The following is a 12,026-nucleotide window of genomic DNA, read 5'->3' as shown; positions in this document are numbered from 1 at the left end:
GAAATCGAAAGAAAAGTATTAATTTTAGGATTAAAAACTCACTCAAGCAAAAATGAGCTAAAATTGAGATTTAAATCGAGATTTAAATCGGATAATTAAAATTTCTAGACCTTACGGACCAAAATCCCCAATTTCTATCTTTTAATCCGCGTTTAAACTAGAATTATATGATGAAATTTGGAGAAAATAGTTGAAATAGGTGTTAAGGAGCTTGCTCAAGATTAAAAGTGGAAGAAATTGCTCAAAATCACGAAACCCTAAGCTCCAAGTCTAAAAAATAGTGAAAATAGAGAAACATGGGTATATATATGACCCGACATCATGATTTCGATAACTGGATCGCATTCGCAGGACTTGGTCTGATGACATGTATCACATACATGATCCTATTGTCTCGCTCGAGGGACTCGCAATCACAACCAAGATGTCGTATTTGTAATACTTGGGTCTAATCAATCGAGTCGTGAATGCGACCGGCCAACTGGGATCGCGGTTGTACCAACACCAACTGGAGACTTGGAACTTACTCCTCGGGATTCATTCGAAATCCCGTGAACGCAAACAAACTATGCTACCCTTTCAAATTTGACGCTACAGACTCAATGGCGATATTAGAATTTCGAAAAAGCATTATTTTCACAAAATTGACCCCTAAAACCCAATTTCATAACTTTTTGAATTGAGAGTTGAAATAGATATATAAGCCATAAAATCGTACCAACCATGTTACCACCGTAAAATCAACGTCTGGATCTGGTGACACAGTACATTTTGCCATCCTATGCCCCGAACAATAAATATTTTTTGAAGTCAACTCTAAGGCTTCTCAAGCCACCAAAAAACATAATATCACATAAATTATTTTGAATTGCATCGAGAACCATGTCAATCATCCCTACACCCCAGAAATACCACAAAGCAATCACAGGGAGGGGTAAAATTGTCAAATCATACAAAATTAAATATTACACATAAATCAATAAAAATTGAGTCGTTATAAATAGATCCTCGGTTCAATGAAAAAAAAAAAGTCCAAAGCAGTCCATAATAGGAGTAATAGAAGTACACAAGAAATATCGTATACTAACAGGAAAATAATTTTTTGGTAAATGTAGCAGGACAGTAATTGCAGCAAAATAATATTGATGAATAATATCAAGTTTGTATTTTATTATTAGCAAACTGAATGGGGGTATCAACTTCAAGAAGAAGGTGACTAGTGAATACAAATGTCATGTAACTGGAAAATACCAATCTCTTCGTTGAAATTAGATTAAGGCATCAGTAGAAACAAAGAAACATACATTGCAGGCCCACAGGAAGATCAATATTATTATGATCATTATGATTATAACCTTCCATTCTTCCAACAAAAGAAAATACAGCTTTTGGATAAACGTCTGCATAACTAAAATACAACTCCTCTTAGGTTGCATGCTAATTTTAACTCTATGAAGATCAAATCACTTAATCTGTTGTTTTTCTCCGTGTGCAGCAACGGTCAACAACAAAGGTGAACTTTCCTTTAGTATTAACCAACACTTGCTGCAGCCATCCCTTCTTACGTGCAGCAACGATCAGCAGCAAATGCGAATCAAGTTTAGCTAGCACACTTTAATTTGATTAAACAAGTTTTTAGATCTTTCATGTTATGGTATTTCTTTTCCTAACTTAACTGGACATAAGCACCATTGAGAAAGCAATTTGTATTTCTGAATTCACGGTCAAAATAAAAAATGACTTACGAAATCCAAATAAAAAATAACTTTCAAAATCTGAACTAAGTCATATTTCAAAATCCAAACCAACTCGTATACTTGGGACAAAGGTTATATGGTTTTACCTCATGTAAATTGCAAGAGTTTTGGAAACCTTACAGTTCAACCATATCCACTACATACACCCAACTGTGTCCAAAGTCGACATCGTAAACTTCTCTATCTACAGAAAATCTTAACTCTTGTGATTTGGTTGCTCAAAGAACAAGATCCTGAAATTTATGCTAGACATAGGAAAGCGCACGCTTCTAACTACTGAAACAGTCGCTTGAATCAGCTATGTCTTCCCTAAATATGGAAATGCTTGATACAGAATCATCCGTGAGCTCCCATGACACACTTCGTTGAAGCATCTCCTTCCTCTTTCTTCTGCTCTAGTGCCATCTTTTGACCGACACGGACACATCACTTTTTTCTCGAGCCTTCTCTTATGGTTCTTCGGGTGCTTCTACTATTAAATCCACATCAGCGGTAGTCATAAAGCTTGTCGCTATCCCCAGAAAAATGAGCGGTCTGCACCAGTTGAGAAGAATTAGGAGCATAGTGACATACAAATACATCGAGGTCCAGACAGAAAATGTCCATTTCCACTTGTAAACCAAGTTTTTATACCAAGGAGGCTGAGATTGCAATATGATCTCTGACTGATAGAGTTGAAGCAAGGCCAAAGTTCCAACTCGAGGCATCATAGTTATTCTGATTGCTTCTGTCCTTCGAAGACTTTCTGTGTGCTTTAATATTGGAACGATAATCCTCTGCGTTTCAGCTGTAAGTTCAAGTACTAGGGGAACACTCATCATAAAGTTTTGCATTAGACGGATTGGCAGGCTTCTGAATTGCAATATACACGGATGACTTGACCTTGCCATTACCCGCCCCTCTTTTGATAATGATTCTGCAACCAACTGATAAAAGAGGTTATGAATACCTAAAGTAATGTTAACTTTTTTCCTTCTTTCCATTTTCCTATTATTGGCCAAATAGATATAGAAACAAGAACATAGAAACAAGAACAGGAAAACATCTAATGTAACCAGAGGCGAACCTAGGATTTGAAGTCTATGGGTGCACCGGTGTTGTCAAAGGCACGCATAAGCCTCGAAGCAAGACTCAAAATGTGTTGAGCGCTTGCCTCGCTTAATGTGCAGCTTAGGTTCTTATTTCTAATACATACTTTCCCTTGTCAATAAGGCTTTCTAAAGAGACGAACTATTTTGCTTTATCAAAAAAATTATTTTTTTTATTCATATATTTATCATTCATGCTTATATTATTAGTCTTGGACAAGACATATATTTATATTTTTTCTCTCTTTATGCCTTTTTTCGTTAAATCTCACACTTTATTTGTACTTTGTGCTTAAACACAATAGACCGTGAAGCTTTTTTATGCTTATTGCTTTTGATAATAATGTGGTGCCCAATATTATCTTAAGACGTTAGAAAAAATTTCAGTGTCGATTAAGGGATATTATAATATTCAATTGGTCGCCAAAGACATGAACAATACTGAAAAAATAAATATATAAAACAAATATGAGTTCTAAGCTAATAGCTTTACTTTCTTATAATATGTAGCTTACTTTTAAAATTATTGAATAATTAGTTATGGTAGCTTAATGGTCAAGGATTACTTATTTTACGGGATGGTTACGGGTTTGAATTCCCAATCCAGCGACTCAGGGAACGATCCCTGATCGTATGGATGGAAGCGATGGCTTCAACCAACGCACCTAGGTGCACTACCATTCATCTTAGGGTGCACTATTAACTATATCCCAATTTCTGAAGGTATATACACATAATTTTTTTCAATGTTAACGGGTGCACGTGCACCCCTACTGATACATGTGGGTCCACCTTTGAATGTAATAAGAATACAGATTTGGAGTAGCCTATAGAGAAAAAAAAGGCTATAACACGAATATATAACCTCGATATATGCTCTTAATTAGAAGAAAAACTTAAATCTTTCTTGAAAATTTAGTTGAAGTACCCTGGCCATAACTACTGGGACTTTAATACTATGTACACCGATACTCTATTATTGTTGTATAATAGGTTACCATTTTTATCGATCAGTAGAAAGTTCCTAAACTACTATTAACTATATCCCAATTTCTGAAGGTATATACACATAAATTTTTTCAACGTTAACGGGTGCACGTGCACCTTCACTGATACATGTGGGTCCACCTCTAAATGTAACGAGAATAAAGATTTGGAGCAGCCTATAGAGAAAAAAAAGGGATATCACCTCGATACGTGCTCTTAATTAGAAGAAAAACTTAAATCTTTCTTGAGAATTTAGTTGAAGTACCCTAGCCATAGCTGCTGGGACTTTAATACTATGTACACCGATACTCTATTACTGTAGTATAATAGGTTACCATTTTTAGTAGAAAGTTCCTAAACTACAAGAGTGATCCCTGATATCTTCCCAATATCAAAACCCATCATTCATGAATCATTTCAACATTTATGGATTTTGAATATCACCTTTTCTCAGTAACCATTGGTGCGATCCCTTTATATATCCTAGTAAAGTAGGTACTACTTCTTTCTAGGCTATAAACAGACGCGAATCTAAGATTTAAAACATTGGTTCACCACAAAAAAAGAAGGAAAAATTGTATTAAATGGGAATTGATCTCTAGTCCTCTAAATAACACAACATTTAACCAAGTGCATCATTTAGCCTTCTTATAAGATAGGTTCCAGCATATAATATTGAACCAATTCTAGAAATATATACACAAATATTTAATTTTATAGAAGGACCATGGATTTACGTACCGCACTTTTATCTATAAATTTGCCCCCGAGGGCCTGAGGCTATTGATGATAATATAAAGTTTGTATTATGTTAGTAACAAATTGAACGGGGGTATAACCATCAAGAAGCAGGTCACCAGTGAATAGAAATGTAATATGTACCTGAAAAACACCAATGTATCTGTTAAAATCAGATTCAGGCATCAGTAGAAACAAAGAAACATACATTGTATGCCCAACAGACACGCCAATATTACTATGATCATTATGATTATAACCTTCCATTCTTCCACGGAAAGAAAACACAGCCTTTGGATGAACATCTGCATAATCAAAATACAGCTCCTCTCTCAAAACCACAGGCTCTTCCATCCACATCCTCACTAACCCAAATCCCAAAATCCCAGACACAATCAATAACGTTGTCAAAATCATACAAACATAAGCAGCCCAAAGAATTCCAACCCCAAATTTCTTTAGAAGTAGGGTACCTCCATCAACTAGCTTTGAAGGGATTGTAGCTACAACATTTACAGCTACAGTGACTTTCTTTTCAGTTTCTTATTAAGGAGGGAGCAAGTTGTAGTCAGAATTAGCAAACGAGAGGATGTAGAAAATGGGTAAAACTACAGAAACTAAGATAGTAGTGCTGATCTCTGCTTGTAAAGATATCATTTTTGAGAACCAAATTGATGTGTTTTGCATGGCTAAATTGTTCTTCAGTTTATCTTCATTGTCATCAACATATTCTTCCTCCTCTGCCTTCTCCTCAAGCTCATCTTTTTTTTCCATGGGAATGATTGAGTTACTTGATGTTGGTAGAAATTTCTCCAATGTCAATTACTTTCACTTGGGGTTTCTTCACTTGGGTTGTTTGGGTGACAAATTTTGTGCAACTCCAGATGTGCAGTGTAGAAGGAAGAAGGTGAGAAAAGTGGCAGCAAGCTTAGCTCAGGAGTTGACAGGTGTTCTGAAAAAAATGCATAAATTAATCATTTTCTATTTGGAATCTAGGTGGAGAACTTTTTTTGGAATTTAGGTAAAAGGAAATCCATTTTTTTTCTTTAAAAGGAAAGATTTTCTCCAAGTTCGTTCTTAATAGGAACACATCATTTATAATTAATAGTTTTATAAGGTCCGGGCTAGGCGTGGACTAATTTTTAAGTAATTTAATATCTTATAATAATATGATTAAATATATATAAAATAATTACAACTCGTAAAGATCATAAATTGAAATAAATAAATAAATTGTTTATGAATTTATGAATATATATTCTATAGCTATAAATAAAAATATATTTTTTCAGATATTTTTTAAGTCTTAATTTTATTCATAATTTTATGTGGCAATAATTTAAGTTAGTTAATTTGGTAATTTAAACTTAGTTTTACTTTAAATTAAGGAAAAAAACTAGTTTCATTAAAATGACCCTAAAAAATCTATTAGTTCTTTATATTTAGATTAATTCCTAAGAATATTAATTCTCAGGTAATCAAAAAAATATTTTAAAAATAATATGATCTTAATTGATACAGCTACCTTCATTTTTAACTCCATCAATAATTTTAAATTTCTATATTTTATAAATAATTTTAAAAGCAAGATAAAATTATTCATAAATTTTTTATATTCAATTTATAAAAGTAATTGAAAAATATTAAGAATCATACTCAGTTTATCATAAATGAATATAATCTTATATAATTAGCTAAAAGATTCACTGATTAGTAAAACAACAAGATAATATTCCATCAAAATTTTGATTACTCACTAACTTAAATGTAAATAATTTGGCACCAACCATGGGAATGAGACAATTTTAGTATTATTTTGATCATTATTTACCCTTTCCTAACTTGCTTTAATCTATTTTGTAAGAGACCTTGTTGTCATGTCTCACATTGAGGGAAACACTTAGCTAACCAAAAACAAGTTGATGACCATGGAAGGCGATAACGCTCAAGCTCACACGCAAGTGTACGTGGTCTACCAAGTAATATAGTGGACTTAAAGAAAGCCAAGTATCGATCCCACATAGACTTGTTTCAACAACTATCAAATTCTAGTTCACTTATAAAGATTAACTTGATGCAAAGTAACCAAAAAGAGTTTTGAAATTTGTAAAACTAAATGTAAAGTAAACAACACACAAAATAAAAGACTTGAGACAATCAATAGAGTAAAACCTAGGGTTAAAGAACTTCGAAAAATCACATTATGCTAAATAAATTCATTCACAAAATTGCTTATCTTGGTTGATGATTCTTAGGGTTATTCGCAAGATCATGGTTTTTCGACCTCTGATCGTTTACCTAATTGGACATTATAACTGCATCATTGAGAGGGGATGTTATAATCCAATTAAGTTCTTAAAGTTATCATCCTATATGTGAATCAAGCAAGGCTTCTAGGTATATTTCTGTCCTTGATCCTAAGTCAAATTCCTTATTTCATAAAAGAATAAGAACCTCACTTTGTTTATCCCTACGTTCTATTTTTCTATTTCCCCTCCCGAAATCAAAAGGTCGACAATATGTGTATTCTAAGGTTAGATACTCATTAAAATAATTAAAACAAGGATAAACAAACAAGCAAAGATGATAAGCAAATTAACAAACTCAATTCAAAATGATAGTAGTCATGTTCTTGGCTCAAACCCGGGAAAAAAGACATTTAGCCACTAATAGACATAATCATGATCAAACTAATGAAGACATAATCAAATCTATTAAAAATCTAAAGTTAAAGAATAAAAATCCTAGATAAAGTGTTTAACAACCTCCTCAATCGCTCCAAAAAATCCAACCGTCTTTTTGCCAAAGTGTACACATGTATTTGTAGTGGAGGGAAGTTTGCCTTGGGTGGAATTAAGCGTGCATTGTGGGCATCATTGCACCAGACTACAGCACGCGTCGCGGGCATCATTGCACCAAAATGGAGGGTGAGGTACATGCTTCATTACACTGTAGTAGAGGGGGCGACGCGCCCATATCACGGGCATCCACTATTTTGTGCCAATTCATCGAATATTTGGCTAAGTATTGTTCCGCTTCTCCTCTTGCCTTGTGGTGTTGATTTTCCTTAGTTTTTCAGATTGTATCCCATCAATATATCATAAAAATCAACCCTCCAAGCATCATATAACATAAAAAACCAAGAATTAGAGTTCAACACATCAAAATGACAAGAATGACGAACAAAAAGCTCAATCTAAGCACTAGTCTCGACCACTTTACGCTATTATGTATTAATGACTCTTGGCTCATTTAATTGAACGTTGCACACTTTAAACACGTTTTCCCCCATATAGTTACACATTAAAACCATATGAAACTCATTAAACACATTAGAATCCACCGAGACTAATTAGAACTACACCTAGTTCAAGCTAGTAATACTAATTTTCTCGTCTAGACTCTACTTGATCGATTTAAGTCCAAACTTGTTTGAAAACACTTCTAAACAATCTAATCACATACTTGAATACTTGGATGATTATTTATATCATCTTAAGCACATAAAACACACAAATTATCTTCAAAACAAGGCTAAATAAGCTAGGATAATGATACCCCAACATCACCACCCCACACTTAAAGCCTTGTTCGTCCTCGAATAACTCCTCACTCTAGGCATCAAAAGCCGAGGAGACTCTAAACTCTTACTAAATGCAAGACACTCAAGCTAGTACTATAATGACTACACAGAATGCAAGTTACTATGTTAAGCATGTACTGTACAGTTCAAGAATACTACTCCAAAACATCGTAGCCTCAAGAATTGAGTCATCTAGTTGGCACACTCATGAATATTGTTCAATCAAGGACATCATACAAATCACACACATTCATTAAACATGTTCCCTCACAACAAGAGAGTTACCCATAATCACTCTTATAAATGCAATTTATAACAAAATGGGTATAAGAATAAAGTTATGCTCACTCTCATAAGGAATTCACAAGTTACACATAATGAACCATAGGCTTTCCCTTAGTGTAGTACTCCATTAATATCAGAATGTTAACGTTTAAGATTAAATAGGTCTTCAATGGTTTTAATGTAAGCAAAGGGATGGGTAGAAACTATTTTGGACAAGAATAATGACTATCTTTCCTAAGCGCTTTAATAGATTACTTTTGACAATTGAGACCAATCTCTAACAACCCCTATACACCACTTTCATCTACCACATCTTCTATTTTGCCCTATCTCATTAAGCTTATTTACATACACTATGGTGGGAATGTGCTTTGTACATATCATTTAATTTTACCCTTCTTCGCACTCAATTATGTTACGCACTCCTATGATAGCCACCCTCAAATTAAGAGATTTGCCTTAATTGAGGTGCACGATGTCCAAGGAGGACAAGGGCCAAAATAGGTTCATTGTAACACACCGGAGCTACAAATGGGTATTTTTTTAGCATAAATTTTCTCATTCACTCCCAACCACCACATATCAATTTTTTTAGAACACCAATAAATATCACATTGAGGCTTCAATTTCACCTTTTTTTCTTCACTTTCACACTGCTTACTCAATAAATTTTACACTAAAGTGCTTAGGAGCTTTGGATAAAATTAAGGTCTATCAAAGAAGGGATCAAGCTACACATGAGGCTGCCAAAAAAAAGCTAAAGGATCAACAGGGATTACTAGGATTATGCACAAAGGTAGCTCAAAAATAAGGTATAAAACAAGACTATTAAAGAATTGCCTATATTATCTCCTAAAACAATACGCTTTATTTCGCTTAGGATGCACAACGGGCAAGTTCTAGACATCACATGCAACAAGGAATATACAAATACCTCACATCACACATGACACATGCTTAACTTTAAGTAGGATCATCATAGACCCTCAACTAAATAATCACATAAATTCAACTTTAAGCCATCAAGTACAAGAGTCATAATTATGAGCCTAGGAGTCTAAAAAGTAGTAATTCACATAATCAACATGATTTTACAAACAAAATACTTGCACCATGCAGTCATATATAGCACCAACACGAATATCTCACTCTTATTCCTGACACAAAATTTTTTAAATTTTACCCTAAAAAGTGGGAACTTCCCCACCCCACACTTAAAAATCTACTTTGTACCCAAAGTATACTTAAAAGTTCAGATATAAATACTCCCTGAGGCCTCTAGGCCTAGCTAGTAATATCTTTTTGCATCACAGGCAATTCGAGGACCCCATACATAGTATTTACCATGCTCCTTAGCTCAGGTTTTCTAGTACTCAGACTTCCCATCAACTTGTGATTCAAAAAAAATAAAAACTACGTGAAGTAAAAACTAAAAAAAGTAAAAATAAAACATACCTACTTAACTTGGGTTGCCTCCCAAGTATCGCGGCACAACCCAACTCAACTTAACCAAATTCCTTTATCCTTTTCCTCACACTTGGAGGCCATCTTCTTATTTGATTCTGACTTCTTGAGTGTAAATTCTCAAGGTTAATATCTTTCTCAACAATAGCCTTTTCAGGCCTATCAAGCTACATCATATCAGGCTTAGGTGGTTGTGTCTTAGGCTACTCAATGATAAAGTACGAAGAGGTCTTTTGTGGAATAGGCTCTACCACCCCACACTTATCTCTTTCAATCACAGGTAATCATTTATAAGTCTTTGTAATGGGATAGTGTGTTAAGCAGTTTGTACACTTTGAAAACCACCTCTTCATCCTCCAACCTCATTGTGAGCGTACTCTCTCTCACATCAATCAAAGCTCCTCCCATCACTAAGAATGGAAATCCTAATATGATTGGTACTTTTTTATCTTTCTAAAAGTCTAAACTAATAAAGTTAGTAACAATAATAAATTTATCAACCTTTATGAGAACATCCTCTATTACTCCTTCAAGATAGGCTATGGTCCTGTTTGCCATCTCCAGTAGCACAAAGCTCGGTGTAGGCTTTCCCAAGCCCAATGTGTTGAACAAAGATAGGGGCATCAATTTGATACTTGCCCCTAAGTCACTAAGTGCCTGAACCACCTTACTGTTGCCAATCTAAATGAGAAGCATGAACTTCCCAAGGTCCGTAAGCTTTTTGGGCATATTTTGAGTCATTACAAAGCTACACTCCTCAGTGAGTTTTACCGCCTCCACATCCTACAACTTAACTTTGTTAGAAAGAACATACCTTAATTACTTAGTGTACTTGGGTATTCGTTGCAAAACATCTAAAAGAGGTAAGTTAATGTCCAGCTCTCTGAACGTTTCAAAGAACTTCTTGAAACACGCATCCTTCTTTGCCTTTATATGTTTCTATGGGAAAGTCAGTGGTGGTATCTTATTTGACTTTTCAACGACTTTTGTTTTTGAGTACTCAGACTTTGTCAAATTTTTAGCAACTTGGTCATTTACCTATTTAAGAGCTTTCTCTACATCTACCTCCTTAGTTGCCTTTGGAGGTTCTTCACTCATCTTTTTACCACCTCTCAAAGTGATTGCCATGATTTTTGTTAGGATTTTCAGTATCACTTGGAAATCCACCTTGCGGCCTAGTATTTTGTGTCTTCTAAAGCTGACCTATCTGGAACTCTAATCTCCTTGTGGTCGCTTGTTGGATTTTCATCTCTTTATGTTGACTTTTCATATCTGCTGCCAACTGTGCTTAACCAACTATAAGTTATTTCAGCATCTCTTCCATATTGCTTATGGCCTAATTTCCTTCTACATGTGGTTGCAGAAAGTGCTGCTGGTTGTTCCATGAGGTATTTAGTGGTTGAGTCTACCATTTTTGATTGTAGACAGTACCATAATTTGGCCTCTAAACATTGCCCCCATACATCACAGTCTCAAGATTTATAGTACACATAGCCGCTGAATGCCCACTATTACCACAAACCTCACACTAACTTGTAGATTGTTGGATTGCAGGCTGTGCAACCCTTAATTTCATGTTGCTGAGCTGTGTAGTCAATTAATTTTGCAATACGATAATCTGAGAAGATATTGTGGTAAACTGATCCACTTCCGAAACACCTGCAACCTTTTTAGTAGCACTCCTTGAGTTTGAATGCCACTCTAGATTTTTTTGTGCAATCCGATTCAATAAAATATACAACTTATTGTACGTCATCTCCAAAACTTTGTAGCTGAATCTAGAAAAATCTTTGTGTTCTGATCAAGTGCCTCAACAAAAGTATGAGCTAATATCTCATTGGACTGTTGATGGTGTGGACAGCTCGTAAAAGAGCCTTGAAATACTCCCAAGCATGATATAAATTTTTGTTTGGCTTTTGCTTGAAGCAAACAATCTCACTACGAAGTCTTGCAGTGTTGCCAAACGAGAAAAATCGGATGAGGAATCTCTGAGCTAAGTCATCTTAGGTAGTTATTGAATTTACCGGGTCAGCATTCAACCATTTCTTTGCTTCCCCCAACAGTGAAAAGAGGAATAATGTCAGCCTCACATAGTCAGTTTACACACTCATAGGGATAAATGTA

At 34.8% G+C, this 12,026-nt stretch overlaps 1 protein-coding gene across 1 annotated transcript; it reads right to left on the bottom strand.

Annotated features, from left to right (window-relative positions):
- Positions 1-1,816: 1,816 nt before the first annotated feature.
- On the bottom strand, positions 1,817-11,030 carry LOC107851868 (seipin-1). The gene is given in 3 exon segments (XM_016696963.2): positions 1,817-2,683; positions 4,715-5,380; positions 10,968-11,030. Coding segments are annotated over 3 exon segments (1,386 nt in total). The 3' UTR covers positions 1,817-2,026.
- Positions 11,031-12,026: the final 996 nt, after the last annotated feature.

Source organism: Capsicum annuum, chromosome 12 (assembly GCF_002878395.1).
Source record: "Capsicum annuum cultivar UCD-10X-F1 chromosome 12, UCD10Xv1.1, whole genome shotgun sequence".
Lineage (NCBI taxonomy): Eukaryota > Viridiplantae > Streptophyta > Magnoliopsida > Solanales > Solanaceae > Capsicum > Capsicum annuum.
The sequence above is the reverse complement of the archived record's forward strand: the minus strand, read 5'-3'. Positions and strand labels throughout refer to the sequence as shown.